The 18,119-nt window shown below is 36.2% G+C and overlaps 1 protein-coding gene across 1 annotated transcript in view; it reads left to right on the top strand.

The window, feature by feature from the left end:
• OSBPL8 (oxysterol binding protein-like 8) overlaps positions 1–18,119 on the top strand; it is a 208,817-nt gene that overhangs the window by 111,963 nt on the left and 78,735 nt on the right. The window contains exons 4-6 of the mRNA XM_006871622.1: positions 7,417–7,487; positions 13,012–13,089; positions 15,890–15,991. Of these exons, the coding sequence (XP_006871684.1) occupies positions 7,417–7,487; positions 13,012–13,089; positions 15,890–15,991 (251 nt within the window). The remainder of the gene's footprint in view (positions 1–7,416; positions 7,488–13,011; positions 13,090–15,889; positions 15,992–18,119) is intronic.

Below are 18,119 nucleotides of genomic sequence, written 5' to 3'. Positions count from 1 at the left end.
TATTTATTGGTCAAATTGTGAGGAGGTCCAATTTTGTTTTCTTTACACTGAGGTGCAGTCCATACTGAAGTCTTTGATCTTCATCAGTAATCTTTCAGCAAGCAAGGTTGTATAATCTACATATTGCAAGTTGTTAATGATTCTTCTTCCATTTCTGATTCCATCCTCTTCTTTATATAATCCAGTTTCTCAGATTTATTTGCTCAGCATACAGATTGAGTCCTGGTGTGGCTCTGTAAGGTAACCACAGGATCCCAAGGTTGGTTTTTACCACAGGGTTGGCAGTTCAGTCACCAGTGGCTCCTCGGAAACCCTATACAAAGTTGCTATGAGTCAGAACTGACTCCACGGTATTTTAACAACAAATACAGATTGAGTACATATGGTGAAAGGATACAACCCTGGTGCCCACCTGTTCTAATTTAAAACCATTTAATATCCCCTTGTTCTGTTCAAATGACTGTCTCTTGGTTGATGTACAGGTTCCTCGTGTGCTCAATTAAGTGTTCTAGAATTGCCATTCTTTGCCCCACTCTGTATAGTTTGTTGTGGTCCACAGAGTCAAATGCCTTTGCATAGCCAACAAAGCGTAAGAAAACTTATCTCTGATATTCTCTGCTTTTAGCCCATATCTACCTGAATCAGCAATGATACCCCTTGTGTCATGTCCTCTTCTGAATCCAGCTTGAATTTCTGGCAGTTCCTTGTTGATGGACTGCTGCAACCCTTTTTATAGTAGCTTCAAATTTTTACTTGCATTAATGATATTGTTTGATGACTTCTGCATTTCATTGGGTCACCTTTCTTTTAGAATGGACACAAATGTGAATCATTTCCAATTAACTGGTTAGGTAGCTATATAAGGGCTCCCAGTACTGCATCAGTTTATTGGAACATTTCAGTTTATATTTTGTAAATTCCTGAAGCCATGGTTTTCACCAATGTCTTCAGTGCAGCTTGGATTTCTTCCTTTAATACCATCAGTTCTTCATCCTAATGTTGTTGTTGCTAAGTGCCATCGAGTCGGGTCCGACCCATAGCGACCCTGTACAGGGTTTCCGAGGGTGTAAATCTTTACGGGAGTAGAAAGCCTCATCTTTCTCCCGCGGAGCGGCTGGTAGTTTCGAACCGCTGACCCTAAGGTTCGCAGCCCAATTCGTAACCACTACACTACCAGAGCTCCTTATAAAATGATTGAACATCGACCAATTCTTTTTTTTTTTTTTTTTTTTATTGTACTCTGTATTCCTTCCTTCTTCTTTTGATGTTTCCTGTGTCATTCAATATTTTGCCTATAGAATCTTTCAGTAGTGCAAGTTGAGGATTGAATAATTTTGTCATATGTTTCAGCTTGAGAAATGCTAAGCATTTTCTTCCCTTTTGGTTTTCTAACTTCAGATATGATTTCATTATAATATTTTGTCTTCTGGAGCTGCCCTTTGAAATTTTCTGTTTAGCAATGTTACTTGATCATTTCTTCCAGTTGCTTTAGCCATTCTAGGTTCAAAAGTAAGTTCCAGAGTCTCTTCTGATGTCCATTTGGTGTTTTCTTTCTTTTTAATGACCTTTTGTTTTCTTCTTGTAGATGATTGTGGTGTCATCCCACAGCTCCTCTTGTCTTCAGTCACTAGTGTCTAATGTGTCAAATCTGTTATGATCTGTTATGAGATGATCTCTAAATTCTGGTGGTATATACTCAAGATCATATTATGGCCCTCTTGGACTTGTTTAATTTTCTTTCGCTTCAGCCTGAACTTGTTTGTGAACAGTTGATGATGTTTCTACAGTTGGCTCGTGGCCTTGTTTTGGCTGATGATATGGAGCTTCATCATCTCTTCCTATTTAGTCAGTTTGATTCCTGTATATTCTGTCTGGTGAGGACCATGTGTATAGTCATGATTTATGTTATTGAGAAAGATAATTGCAATGAAGAAATCATGTGTCTTCCAAAATTCCATCATTCAGTCTCCAACATTGTTTCTATCACCAAAGTCATATTTTCCATCTCCCCTGCCTGTCTTTCCTCTTTGTTTCCAAATATTGGTGATAAAAAGCTCTTTAAAATAATTGTTTCATTTCATCAGCTAAGAAGTAAAATAGAATTACATACATCAAACAAATGACTTTTGTTTCATATTTTGAAAGTTAAAAGTTTAAAAATGTGTGCAGGTTTTTTTTTTTTAATATGTATTTGCTTTGATACAACATCATTGTAAGAAAGTGATTTAGAGATAATTTTTCTTAGCCACCTTTAGCACAAGCTTTCTTTCATTTAAATTTTCCTTAGTAAATTTTTTTTGTTCTGTCCTTTTTACCTTATAAAATATACTGGTATAGCCTTTTTCTTGATGGTGATCAATGATGTAGAAATCTTCCTCCCACTCCCCAACCTATGTTCTCCTACTGACATTATACTACAAATGGATCCTTGTGTTTTTAGTTCATGTCTGCTTATTTGTCTCTTCCCTATTCTTAGTTAATGCTTCTACTTATGCTCATTGTACCAATCTCTAGAACAGTGCCTAAAAAAGAGGAGAATAAATCAACTTTTAGCAAAGACATCTGTAAACTGTGAACTTTAGTGCATAGATTTAAAAAAGGAGGAGGGGTATGTTTTGACTTCGCAGGTTTTTATTATTATTATTTTTTTAATACAACTTCTTGGCACTATTCTGAATACTTAATATTTTAGCAAATCCTTATTTATTTTTAGAATACCTATAAAGGCTGCATTTGTAGATATGTGTGCATGTCTTTTAAACAAAACTGAAGCTGCATTAAGTTTGTTTTATTATCTCTAACATGAGTCCTGGTGTGGTGTTGCGGATTAATGTGCTGGACTGCAAAGTTGGTGTGAACCTCAAGGTTGGAGGTTCAAGCTCATCAGCTGCGCCTCAGAAACCCTGTGATAGGGTCACTATGAGTTGGAACCAACTCAATGGCACTCAACAACAGCCAAACTTAAATGTTAACAGTGCCTGTGTATGTCTCTTTCTTCTTCAGATATATACTTTAAATATACTCCTTGATACCAGCCACAAATAAAAAAACAAAACAATGTTCTTTTTACCCTAACCACTATTACTAGGTTCTAGATCTCACAACCTAAAGGGCACAGGCTTCCAGACTGCCAAGTCTGCCTAAGTTGTGTATGGTGAGGTTTGAGAGGGTCCCCATATGGAGTTTCCATATTTCAAAGGATGTGTTATCTTCCCCAGGCATTATTGTCTTTCACCAACAAGACAGTTCCCCCAAGCTTGTGTTGATACTTTACTGAGGTTTCATTACGTAGAGGAGCTAGATTGGTGTGTTGCCCAGGTAGTTGAGCTTAATCGCCAGTCCTCCCCCTGAAGTCAGGCTGATATCCCATGGTGGGTCTTTATGGCATGGCCATTAATAACCCTCAGAAGAGCTCAAGTATGATTTGTAGCCCCTCCATAACTCAAATCACTAGGAGACTTATAATGATTTTAGATATTACCTACTTGTTAATAGTAAATAATTGCCAAACTAAAATGTTACGCTTCATTTAAAAAGTCTTTCAAGAATGAAAACACAATAAAGACTTTTTTCAGATAAATAACTGAGAAGACTGCTGCCAGGAGACCCTCACTAAAGGAAATGATAACTTTCAAGCAGAAGAAAGTTATTTCAAATTAAAAAGTCTGTTTTAATAAGAAATAAATAATGAATATATGGGCAAATTTAATACACATTGATTCTAAAACCAACAAAATTAATGAGTCTCCGATTGTTAAAAAGTATGAGAGCTTTGAAATATTTCAAATTTTAAAAAGTCTAGTTTTAATGAGAAATAAGTAAATAATATGTGGGCAAATATAATGCACATTGATCCTAAAAACCATCAGAATTAATGAGTCAAATTTTTAAAAAATAGGAGCGCTTTGAAATATATGACAGTAATAGTATTTGAGCTAGGAAAGAAGTAAACAGTAAATTTGTCTGAGGTCTTTGTATTGCTGGGGAAAAGGGTATAGATGATAATTAACTGTAGATTTTGAGAAGGTAAAGATAATACATTATAAATTTTACAGTAACTGCTAAAAAAGAAGTGATCATTTTCTCTGTTAGTTTATAATTAAAAGGCAAGGAAGGAAAGAAAAAGAAACAGTGTAGGAGAAACAGAAAGCTCAAAATGTTAGATAAACCCAGATAAAATCAGTAAGTGGAAATAATCTAAAGGTTATTTTTTTTCAAGTAGCAAATAATATGCTATTTATAAAAGATATATCTGAAAATAGAAAGATACTAAAAATAAGTTGGAAAAAACATGCAATATGGAAAGAAAGTGATGAGGCAGAACAGAATTTAAGGAAAGTAAATTGTATGTCTTTAAAATATATAAGTGAAACTTGACAAAACTACATAGAAACTAGATAAATCTTCACTTAACACAGACACTACTATTTAATTTACATATTTCTGTTCTGATCATGTGGTCATATACTTTTTGTCCCTTGTTTACTCCAATACTGCTATTATTTATGTTCAGTTGAGATTTTCTAGTGAATCAGTTTGTTTCCCTTCTCTTTTTGAATATTTAAAAATTATTTTCTCTGTGTATACCATGTGAACTACATTTAGCATCTTAAATAACAACCTGGTTTAAAATTATACCAATTTAACTCTGTTTTTATTTATGGCTATCTTTAAGCTTCAAGGAGCTCTGGTAGTGTAGTGGTTACAAGTCGGGCTGCTAATCTCATGGCCAGCAGTTCGAAACTACCAGCGGTTCAATGGGAGAAAGATGTTCCTGTAAAGATTTACAGCCTCTGAAACCCTATGCAGGGTCTCTGTGAGTCAGAACCATCATATAACCAGCCAACCAACCAACTATTTAGAAACTCTTACGCTGCTCTCTGTAGTGTGACTAATGATGGCACAAATGATAGTGAGGTTAACCACCATTGTGGCACCATAGGAGAAGCCCTCAACCTCAAGGTCAGTAGTTCAAACTCACCAGCCACTCCTCAGAAATCCTATTCAGGGTTGCTATGAGTCAGAACTGACTGGTGGCACTTAACAATTAGCCATTTAGATGTATCTGTTTGTCATGTATGTATTCAATTCTCCTGCCTATTTTTAAAATGTTTGCTTTTCTTCTTTCTGATCTTTAGAAATTCTTTATATTTTCAGGATTGTTGTTGTTCAGAGCCATCGAGTAAGTTCCAATACATTGTGACCCGGTGTAGCGTTTTCAAGGAACAGCTGGTGGGTCTGAACCACCGACCTTACTCTAAGCAGTCCAGTGCTTATCTGCCACACCAGAGCTCCATTTTCTAGGCTGTTGTTGTTAAGTGCTGTCTATCCCATTTTCCAGATGTGTCCTTTAGTCTATATGCATATTAAAATACCTTCTTTCAGTCTGTGAGTTTCTCATTCAATTTTGCCTTTTAGTGAATAGAAATTCCTATTGAATGGAGTCCATTTTTTTCTATTTAAAAAAAAAATTGCATTGATTTTTGTTGTTGTTAATGCTTTTTATGTTCTGTTTGCCTCACATATTGAAAATTCACTTTGACAAAAATACTTTCCTCATGTTTATATATAAATAACATAATAATTTGATGTCTGTGGGTGGTAGACTCACACACTCATCCACCCACAGGCACCTGGGAAAAAGGGCCTGGTGATCTACTTCCTGTGGCATACGTACGGTTCTACTTTGGAATACATGAGACTGACATCAGTCAGGATTGTCTTTGTAGCTACTGGTTTTTGTTTGTTTGTTTTCAGTGGGGAGGATGGTTGGAAAACAAGTTATTGCCCAAAATCATTAACAGGCTAACTTGGTGTAAAGCTGTGATCTGAAACTTTCCTGCATTATTCATAATAGCCAAAAATGTGTTCTAGTTTTCACGATTTTGTGTATAAATACCATTTGTATAGTTGGCGCTGTAGGATAAGCACTGGACTGTGAACCACAAGGTTGACAGTTCAAACCCATCATCTGCTCTTTGGAAACCCTACACAGGGTCGCTGTTGGAATTGATTCGACATCACTTAATGACAACATAAAGATAAATTAGTAACTGTAAAGTAATTTGAGATCTTCATGGTAAAAATTAATAAAAGCCTTTATGGTGTTGTTTGACAAAACACTTTTGACTTCTCTCAGATATACTTTTGTGACTGAGTTTTCCAAGTGAAAATTATTTTGCGCATTTTGGGAAAAACAGTTTTTACATTGTGTATGTAGTTGTTTGTACTTAGCTGCAAACTCAAAGCTTTTGATCAGACTTGTATGTTTTAGCAAGCATTTTGCTTTATTTCTGTTTAATTTTTAATTAATTGGAAGTCTTCAGTGCTAGGTTTTTAACTGACTGTTTGATATACAAGTTTTAGGTACAGAGAATTTTTTAAAACGGGATACATGTATTGGCTTCGACAGATAATGTATAAATAAGATTTCTGAGCTTCTTTTTCCAACATTCAAAACTTTCTATAAGCCATATCTGCACTAAAATAAAGAATCTGTTCTGATTTATGTTTTCTGTTTTTGTCTTAACTCTGTTTGGAGTTTGCAACTAAGTACAAACAACTACATGCACAATGTAAAAACTGTTTTTTACAGTGAAAATTAGAGTTAAAAACAAAAACAAAAAACTTCTCTGTTCAAATATATTTTTCCAAAGCTGTCTTACGTCTTACTACCAATTCTGTACTCATTTTTCAGTGTGACAGTGGCATGAAAAAGTACAGTGGGTTTGAGTTATTCTTTATTTCTTTGAAACCGACAAAAAGCAGTTCATTAGAATAAAAACTCTATGCTCTGGGAGCACAGAAAAGCGTCATTTAACTTGACCTAAATCAGACTTCATTCACTGCTGTTCTACTATTGTTACTGCTATCTGCTGTTGAGTTGATGCTGACTCATAGTGACCTCATGAAACGAGTACAATTGCTGCATAGAGTTTTCTTGACTGTAATATTTACAGAAGTACATTTCCAGGTTGTTCTTCTGCAGAGCTGCTGCGTAGGTTTGAATCACCAACCAACCTTTTGGTTGGCAACTATGTTCCTAACTGCTGTGACTTCTTATTGCCTCTCTAGTGTGGTGTTGTAAGATAAGCACTGGGCTACTAACCATAACCTCAGTGGTGCAGCCCCACCAGTTACTCCCCGGAAACCCTATACAGGGTCGTTATGAGTCAGAACCACATTAACAACAATGACGACAACAGGTGTCACTCAAATCTAAAGATGTATTATACTTAGAGATGATCCCTAGGAGTTTATTCTAGTTTAAAGCTGTGTACAGTCTAGGCTTCCTGCACTAGTGTATATTGAATGTAATGCGTATTTTAAATTATACAACTTACATGAATTCACTTGTTAGCAATAAGACATGCATATGTTTAAAAGTAGTAATACTAGTACTTTTTTTTTTTTAAGGTTTTGAAAGAGGTAAAGAAGATGTTTCTCAAAATAAAGATGAGTCTTCACTCTCCATGTCAAAGAGCAAGGTAAGCCTATTGTCCCCAAAGGTGTGATTATTGCAGTTTTCTAATATTTAAGATGAGAGAACACTTAAAAGCGTATCAGATATTTATTGAACAAATTTTATGTTGGTTATCTAAACCATGTAGTATGTATGAAAAAAAAAAAGGTAAAGCTTCACCATGACTCATTTAAATGTGGTTGATTACTTGAGATACAGTATTGGTAACCAGTGTTCTCTCCAGAATGACATTGTTTCTGTTATGTTTGCTGTAGTGCTGGTGGTGGTTATGTGCCAGAAGTCGCTTCCAACTCATAGCCACCCTGTATAGGGTTTCTGAGGCTGCAGATCTTTACAGGAGCAGAAAGCCTCATCTTTCTCCTGGGGAACAGCTGGTAGTTTCGAACTGCTGACCTTGAGGTTAGCAAGCCCGATTCGTAAAACCACTCGAGTTTGAATGCTCCATTCATAGGTATTCTGAAGGTTTATGGTTCTTTTAAGAATTCTGAAATATTTTTAGTTCACCCAGATGACACTTAACAAACATATATTACCAGTTTAACACCAAATATTTCTTGTAGTAAAATCCTGCAATTAAAAGAAATTTTCTTAGATTTGAGACCATTTTCTCAATCAGTATTTCTCACCCAGAATACTTGAACACATTCTTAGGTCTGAGGAAATCTTTTTCTTTATGAGGAAGTACATAGTCACATTTGAGAAATACTTTTTGATGATCTAGTTTTCCTATAACTTACTAAACTTTCTGTAATTTTGCAGAAGATTTGACTTTTGTTTGACTGCTATTTCTGGTCATGTTTAGTAGCTTTAATGCGTGTAGAATCAAACTTCAGTGTCCGTAAGAAGACCAGCTATTTAAGCTGGTAATGTTTCTGTTATTTACAGCAGTAGGCGCTACTCTTAGAATCTTACATTTTTTATTCCTGTTTCGGAATTGGTTGAGAGGATCCTACAGTATGTTTATATGTTTGTTTTTATGCAAATTTTATTGACATTTTGGGCACTTTAAGTACTTATCTCATAAAGGTCCCTCTACATATGTGAAAAGTACCCAGAATGGAGGCTTAATAGTATTGTTTTTATAAAAACATGTATATGAAATACCTTGATCATGTTCCAGACATGCAAGTGAAGAAAATTAAAGAGCAAATAGCTTGTTTTGTGTCTGTCATAGCTAGAAATAAAGTGAAACTTAATGAATAAAAACAACCTATTTTCAAGCAATTAATGTTAGTGAATGTAATGGTCTTCCCACTTAAAAGCCTGAACACTTAAACCTAAAAACCTACAGACACCTCTATGTAGCCTCTAAACAAAGATTTTGGGGGAGGGACGCTGAAAACAGAATTTGTATACCTTAATGAAACAGAACTCTGGAGTCCTGATGTGGTATTGCAGGTTAAATGCGCTGGACTTGCAGGGTCAGTTTGAACTCGAGGTCAGTGGTTCAAGCTCACCAACTGTTCCTCAGAAACTCTGTGCAGTGTCACTATGAGTCTAAACCAACTTGATGGCACGAACAACAACACTGAAACAGTGAAACAAAGGAGATCTGGTGGTGCAGTAAGGTAAGCATTGGACTACTAACCACAAGGTTGACCATTCAAACCCACCAGCTGTTCCACATGAGAAAGAGACCAATACTTACCTGTAAAGATTTCCATACTAAAAGCCAGTTGTGTTGTGTCTTATATAGGATCGCTAGGCAGAATTGACGCAGTGGCAGTGGCTTGGGATGTATAATGAAGTAGAGTGCTCTAGCAGCGTAGTGTTACCAGTCGGGCTGCCAACCTCAAGGTCAGCAGTTTCAAACTACCAGCTGTTCCACGGTAGAAAGATGAGGCGTTCTGCTCCTGTAAAGATTTACAGCCTTGGAAATCCTGTGCAGGGTCGTTATGAGTCGGAATTGACACCACGGTAATTAACAACAACAGAGTGCAGTAATGAAAAAACAGACAAACACGGCTTTAGAGCAGCACACACCAGTACATTTGCCCCTAGCCAAACATGCTTTTTAAAGTTAAATTAATAAAGGTTGAAGTTTAGTTCCTTGGTCACACTATTCACATTTCATGTGCTCAGTAGTCACAGATGGTTAACAGCTGCTGTATTGAACAACTTAGATATAGAACATTTTCATCATTCAGCAAGTTCTAGTGAATAGCACTGATGTAAGAGTCAAAAGTGCCGAATTTTGACTCTCGTCTATTACCTATTACTTCTTAGGTACTAACTGCAATGATGTTGAAAGTTCCTTTGTATTGAAAATGTATTGCTTGTCATTTTATCATTAGTAACAATATTACAAGACAGGTATTATTATTCCCATTTTATAAGGGAACAAAGTGAAGCTTAGAGAAATTTAAGAAGCTTTTACAAGGATTAAAATAATTAATACTAGAGTTGAAATTAAAAATGGTTTCAAGTTGTCTTAGCTATAAAAACAGGAATAAGACCGACCCTCTCTGTTGTTGCTGTTAGGTGCCATGGAATCAGTTCCAACTCATAGCGACCCTGTATAGGGTTTTTGAGGAGTGGCTGGTGGGTTTGAACCACAAACCTTGTGGCTAGTAGTCCAGAGCTTTTCCTACAGTGCTACACCAGGACTCCATAGTTCTTGGTTAATTATAGTTATTTAAAGATTTTGTTATTCCTTCTATGATCTGTATAACTGGACGATCAAGTAATTTTAAACTGTATTACTTACTATTATGAACCTGAGGCAAAAAATTCAATGCTGTATTAGTGTTATTTCTTGAAATGTGTAAATTTGAGTTCTGCAAGCATAATGAAATATACAGTCTCACCCTCAAATAATTTTAAATAAATACAGTTTTTAATTTTAAAATTTTAAATAAATTTTAAATAAAGTTCACTTTCCTCATGCATTCTTTCTTAACTATTTTCATTATATGAATGGGTGAATTGGAAAACTCAGTTAACCAGATAATTCCCACCTTCCTATACAAACAAGTAAGACCAAATGGCACTTTTAAATGAGCCTTTAACTGTTCAGCCCAACAAAAGGCATTACCTGCATTGAATAGTGTTGTTATTGTTAAGTGCTGTGGAGTCAGTTCCGACCCGTAGTGACCCTTTTGTAGGGTTTCTGAGGAGTGGCTGGTAGGTTTGAACTGCCAACCTTGTCATTCAAACTGACCAGTGCATTATCCTGCAGTGCTACACCAGGACTCCACATTAAATAGTTTACTAGTGGATAAAAAGAATCCTCTAACAAGCATAAGAAATTTTTGAGCCCAAATTTCTCGACTTGATTTTCCAGTCATCAGTCTTCTTGCCAAAGGTTTTATAAGTCAACTAATCACTTCCCGTAAAAGTGTATTTACCTGAACATTAAGAAAAAACTTTCCAAACCGAAATATAGTCAAAATGACTGTAGTCACCTTGTTATTATCTCTTTATATTTGTAATATTTTATGGGTTTCTAAGTAAATCGTAAATATTTTCATATATTGATGTTTTGTTTTACCTAAAGATCTGATTTTTTCACAGTGAGTGCAACCTGGAGTATATTTATAACCCTGAAATACAATGTACACTAAATACAAACAAAATGTAATACCAAATGTAAACGCTTTATGTAGATTACCTCATTTAACCCATAAAGCAACTGTGAATTAATAGCGGTACCTTCATTTTAAGTTAACTGAGAGTTTAAATGACTTCCCACAGCCATACATTCAGTAAGGAGACAATAGCATTGGTGCTTGGGAAGTGGGGACTATATCTCTAGCTCTATCTATCTATCTATCTATCTATCTATCTATGTATCTATCTATCTATCTAAAACATATCAGGCATTTTATGACTACATAATGAAGACAAACAGTCCTGCACACTAAACTCTGTGAATATAAGTAAGAAAATGATTTATAAAGGTGAGAAAATTGAGCAAGATATTACCAGAAAAAAATAATTTATAGTATTTTGATACCTAAAAATAAGTTATTCATTCAGGCAGCTTAGGTAGTAATGTTTTAAACAATTATAGAACTTGGTCACAGGTTTGTTTTCTTTCAGAAATGGCTGTGTACTAGACAAGAATGCCTTGAGATATGTGTGCTTTAAATTACAAAGCTCGTGTAACACCCTTCTTGCTTGCTGGCACCTTTGTTGTTGCTGTTAGGTGGTGTCAAGCTGGTTCTGACTCATAGTTACCTTATACACAGCAGAGCGAAGCAGTGCCTGATCCTTAAAAACACTGCGTTTTATCCTTAAAATCATTGTTAAACTTGAGCTCACTCCTGCTGCCACTGAGCTAATCCGTCTTGTTGGTTGTCTTCCTCTTTTTCTCTGAATTGTTTGTAGTTCCTTTCTAGTTCTGCCAGGCATTACCATCATCATAATAACTGACATTTGATGCCAAGTTGCAGAACCATTTTTAAGAACAGTGAAATGAGCTAACAAATGCCAGTTTTATATTATGAATTCGGTAGGTATTTATGAAGTACTTCCCTCCCACCCCAGGTGATGCACTGGATATCTATCATTGGTAAATAAGCATAGTACATATTCTTATGGATCTTAAAATTGATCAAGGGAGTTTGTATTCAGTGTTTTTTGTGGTGTGTTTTTTTTTTAATCCTTAATCATATCTAGTGATACTGTACAGATCTGGCCATTCAACATTTAAAATCCATTATTTGAACCAAAAGACTACTAATACTTTCTTGGCATTAAGGGATACTGCTAAGAACTATAAATACCTTCTCCTGGGTCTAAAAACAATAAACAAAAATGTAAATAATAGGGCATGAGGGAGTATGTACAGTTTAATTGTTCCCAGGATTATAGAAACTCCTTTTGGATTGGTCTTCCTATTCTGGTGTTTTTGATTGTTAAAGTTTGGAAAATCTTCAAGCTACCATTTCTTGATTTCAAGTGAAGATAAAACCAGCTTCTACATTCATTTCTTAAGGTTCTTATAAATGCAATACAATCAAATACAATATGAAGTATAAACTGATGTTTTAAATCAACTTAAAGTATCAGTAATAACTTAGGGCACTATACAGGTAAGATGAAGTAGATACTAGGAATATTAGCTTTAAAAACTATAAATTCAATGGAGTTCTTTAATACAAGTTTCTGAAAATGCTTGTATTTCTTTGCATTCAAGAAGGAGTAGCGATGGGACAATGTGTGCAGTAATTTGCTTTTTAAGAATAATTCAACTATTAGAAAATGACATTGCTTCAACTACCTTAATTCTAAGAGTCACTAAATAACTGTATATGTTCCTTGAAAATACTCTGGAAAAGAGAATACAACATTTTACAAATGATTTTATTTAACTTTATATTGTAGCTTATGGATTAGTTTTTATTTGCATCTGTGCTTGTGGTCTTAATGTATGTTATGTTTTAAACACAAATACTGTATAGAAAGAAATGGTCTTTGGAAACTGACATTAAATGGAAAGAATGTCACAAAAAGCTTTAACATTAGCCTTAATATGCTACATGTATAGAATTATTTCTCTTATGTTCATTTTTATGTGATTTCAGTCTGAATCTAAACTTTATAATGGCTCGGAAAAGGACAGTTCAGCTTCAAGCAAGCTCACAAAAAAAGAATCTCTTAAGGTTAGTTTCCACAGTTATATCCACACAGCAACTGACATGGTTCTTTGCATGTACTATGGAAAGCAGTTTAATAAGCTAACTATCTATAATATTGCTTCAGTGCACTGAATTACTTCATATGGTTCTTTACCCGTAGTCATCGTAACTTCCACCAAACAGTGTTTTTGTCCTGGTAGGTCTGTGTAAGAGACGTTAAGAGAAGATGCAGATGGGATGATGTTGTTGTTAAGTGCCGTCGAGTCGGTTCCGACCCATAGCGACCCTGATCAGGGTTTCCGAGGCTGTAAATCTTTACAGGAGCTGAAAGCCTCCTCTTTCTCCCATGGAGCAGCTGGTATTTTCGAACTGCTGACCTTGCGATTCGCAGCCCGATTCGTAACCACTACGCTACCAGAGCTCCTAAGTTGTTAACAGTTAATTGTGATTAAAAACTTGAAACTCTAATGTGGGTGTAAAATTAGCCATCTGAGAAGTAGGAGGGGAATCTCACTACCATCAAAGAAGAAGAGCCAGAGCTGGAGGATGTCCTTTGGACTCTGAGATCTGTGCACATCAATCCTTCTTGACTCAGGGACAGAAAGCTGTGACTGGAAGAGTGGCAAAGGAGCAGCTGCAGCAGACCCAAGAGCCCAAGCCTGAGACACAGCAGTGGGCTTCCCAGCTCACAGAGCCAGTAAAATTGAGTGACTTTGGGCAAGAGGCTTGCTTACAGAGTGGGGTGCCTCCAAGCACTTAATTGGGGAGGCTAACTTTGCTGGCCTGCAGAGCTAGAGCCAAGTACCTTTGGGCTGAGGCTTATGGTGAAGTGGTATGTCCTGTGGACATTTATCAGCAGTCATAAAAGAGTTTTGCAACACTGTCCAGGCAGAGAAGGGCTAGGCTATCCTAACTGGAAGAACCATGTCCTGAGCATTTTCTGATCTGTATAGTAACCTGTTCATTTCCCCAAATAACCTGATCACTGTGAGTATGGTGTCTGAGTTCTGTGTGGCTGTTCTAACGAGTTACTGAACCTCTCTGAATGGAGAGGGCTGTGGGAGGATGGGCACACATAGAAAATGTGAATATATAGCACACTTGGCCAACTGATAGACTGCTTGGTGATGGTCCCAGGGCCACTTCAGGCCTCAGTTGGCCACTTCAGGGCTAAAGGACTCGATATCTCTGCACACCTCTACTGGAGTCAGGCACATCTCTGTGTTGTGGAATACTTGATGGGACATTTTAGAGTCCATTGAAATTAAGTTGCTAACTTGTAGGCCTGGTAGTGTAGTGGTTATGAGGCTGCTAACCTCAAGGTCATCAGTTCGAAACTACCAGTGGTTACATGGGATAAAGATGAGGCTTTCTGCTCCCTTAAAGATTTGTTGTTGTTGTTAGGTACCATCAAGTCAGTACCGACTCATAGCGACCCTATGTGCAACAGAACGAAACACTGCCTGGTCCTGGGCCAACCTCACGATTGTTGCCATGCTTGAACTTAAAGATTTACAGCCTCAGAAACACTATCCAAGGTCACTGTAAGTCAGAACCATCTCCATGGCAACAACAACAACTGCTATGCCATGGGTTGATTTTATCCCTTGTTAGATACGTTTTGTTTGGCCTGCGTGACGCTTAAAATTGTCAAACCAATAATTTTTAAATTCAGATTTCAACTTCTTGTAAAAAACATGTACTGTGAGTCTGTTTTCCTGAGTAGCCATAGAACCTGGAGCTTAAGGAACACCTGCTTTCTAATTGACTGTAGTTCCTGCTCAGCCTGGTTCATCCTTTGGTGTTTCGTGTATGCAGCTGTATATGCATGTTAATGAAGACCAAATAAAGTAAAATTTTCTGGATATAGAATTAGCAAAATTTATGTGGTGGTTCCATGTATTGGTGGCTCCATACAATGGGCACTGGACTGAGAGAGCCACAAGGTCTGTGGTTCAAGCCTGCCAGCTGTTCTGCAGAAGAAAGATGAGGCTACAGTCCTGGTGTGGCACTGTAGGATCAGCACTGGACAGCAAGCCACCAGGTTGACAGTCCAAACCCACCAGCCACTCCTTGGGAACCCTATACAGAGTTGCTATGAATTGGAACCAACTCAACGGCACTGTAAAAAAAAATACATTGTAGTCCCCATTTATGTCAGAATCTTATGAAAGTGTAAGAGAATGCAATAAGAAAAACTGTAGGAGCAAGTTGTCATGATGGTTATAGTTACTGGATTTGGAGCCAGTCTGCCTCTGTTAATTTCTTTCCTTTGTTAATTACTGTGCATTGCTAGAGAGATACTAGACAGGTTATCCTTAGACTCAACATACTCTGTAATCTTAAAAAATACAGTTTTATTTCTAATGTGAGGAATAAGTGAGGTAATACATGGAAAGTGCTTAGAACTATAACTCGTACACAGTGTATATACTGTTAGCTCTTAGTTTATTAACAGTAGTCAAATCTGTAGATTTAAGTAGAATGGGGTATAGTGTAGCCAGCCTGTAGTATTATTTGTATTGTTTGAAATTTTGGCCATGAGGTTGTATTGATATATTGTATAATTAAAAAGAGGTAAAATTGTTTTTTTTAAAAAATACAGAGAACTAGACCTGGTTATCAGAAAAACTAGATTCTACTCTTGACTTTCTCAAAACTTCTGTTAGTCTAAAAAATAAGTAAAATACTTTTTTTAAACTTACGATGTAAGAATTTGAAAGACTTTTGTACTCTGCATTTTATATAGACCTAAACAAATTAGAGTAGAAAACTTCAACTCTAGTAAGTTTTAATTATTTTCCTATTACTTCTATAAAAATAGGTACAAAAGAAAAACTACCGAGAAGAAAAGAAAAGAGCCACAAAGGAGTTACTCAGCACAATCACAGACCCTTCTGTTATTGTGATGGCTGATTGGTTGAAGGTCAGTTCCTATTCTGTCTTGAATTCAAATTGTTGGATGTTTAAACCCATTGTCATAGAGTTTCAGAGACCCTAGAGGACACAGTAAAATTGCCCTATAGTTTTTCCAAGGCTTGGTCTTTAGAGAAGCAGACTTTCTCACACAGAGCATCTGGTAGGTTTGAGCCATGGACATTTTGGTTAGCAGATAGACACTTAGTTATTGCATCACTAGAACTCTGTTGAAATAGGAAAGCCCAGCATATATGTAAAGTCTACAAGATAAAAAAAAAACTCCTAAAATTATTGCTTTGCGTTGGCAAAAAAACTATTAATTTTATCCCAGAGGCAATGGGAAGGAGAAACCTTAATGTTGTCTAACTTGACACCAGCATCAGATGTGTGTAGTAGTTGCTTTAAAAAGTGCTGTATCAGTAGCATTATATTGTTTAATACGCTTTATAATAAAAAATTAGCTTTCTGTTCAAAATTTATCATTATTGTAGACTTAGTATATGCATTATTAAGAAGAGATGATACAAAGTTAATATAAAAATTTTCATTTGAAAAGCGCTTATTGTCAGTTCCATATTGTTCTCTCCATGGCCTGTTGTTTTGATCTCTAGTTATTCTCTTTTATTACCTTTATTATTTTCCTTTCCTCATATCTTAGTCAGTCTAGTTTGTCCTGTTCCTCTTTGAAGAGTAACTGGTAGAGATCTTTCAGACTTAGTGCTAACGTTAAGAGTGATCTTGGCATTCACCTAAGAATCACTACAGCTAGGAAAACTTGTCACTGTACCCCATGGATTGGTAAGAGCTACAACCCAGTAACTCATAGGAGATCTGTCAGACATTCTGTCACTAAAAATCGTTTCCCTGGCTATTCAAGCTGTACTAGAGTCATCTCCAATCTCATGCTAAAAACACTTTGTAACTTACTTATGGCTCCACACCCCACTTGTACTTTTTAAAGCTACACCTATTCTTGTCTTGTAACACTGGATTTCCTACACTTCCCCCACTCTCAGCCCACTGTATTAACTCTCTAGCTCATGCCCTAGTTGACTTTCTAAACCATTCCTTCATTCTAATAATTCACCCTCATGTTTTCTACTGTCACATCCTCAAGATCCAGAATGTTACCTCAAATAAAATAGCAGTCTTCTTTTTCACTTCTCTTTTTACTCTGTCTCATTTACATATTCACATACTTTTTCATGCACATTTTCTGTTGATGCCAAACTTATCTTTTCCAAAGTTTTCTTCATCATTACAATGAGGAAGCTTCAAAAAGTTCATGGAACAATCCCATTATTTTTCATTTAGTTTTTCTGAAACCTTTTTGACACACCCTTGAATAATAAACTGACTTCTGGGGTGAGGAGGCTCTTTGTTTATTCTATAATGTGTCTTAGATAATTAAAGCACAACAGATGTTTTACAGTGAGTGAAAGTCAAGATATTAACATCCTTTTTCTTTATCGTGAATTCAGTCACATGCACAGAAATAACTTTAATGAACTGCATGAATAGAAATTTAGAAGAAAAAGTAGTTACAGCCACCTTTTTGGTATTAATTAAATCAGAGTATTAGGAACATTTTATGACAGAAAAAAGTGGGAGATTCCTGTAATTTATGTTTTAAAGTTTTGCCCCAAAACATTTACATGGTACACTTTATAATAACTAAGAACAAAGTTACCTAGAAAAGGTAATTTTAATGGCTAGACGAAGTTCTTCCCTCTTTCTGCCATTCAAGGAATGTCTGATGAGTCCCAAATAGTATCTTCATCACCGCTTACATAACAGTGAGGTGGGAAAATTTTAAGACAGATTGTTGTTTACCAAACATGATATCCTTCTCCAGTGACTGCTCCCTCCTGAAAATATGCCCGAACTGTGAGAGACGAAGTTTGGCCATCTTGGCTTCCAAGGAGCACTCTGGTTGCACTTCTTCCAACACAGATTTGTTGGTTCTTTTGGCAGCCCATGGCACTTTCAATATTCTCCTCCAACACCGTAACTAAAAAGCATCAATTCTTCTACGGTCTTCATTATTCACTGTCCAGCTTTCGCATGCATATGAGGTTATTGAAAATACCATGGCTTGGGTCAGGTGCACCTTAGTCCTCAAGCTGACATCTTTG

The sequence above is a fragment of the Chrysochloris asiatica genome, unplaced genomic scaffold (genome assembly GCF_000296735.1).
Source record: "Chrysochloris asiatica unplaced genomic scaffold, ChrAsi1.0 scaffold00170, whole genome shotgun sequence".
Taxonomy (NCBI): Eukaryota; Metazoa; Chordata; class Mammalia; order Afrosoricida; family Chrysochloridae; genus Chrysochloris; species Chrysochloris asiatica.
This window is presented reverse-complemented; position numbering and strand designations above follow the sequence as displayed.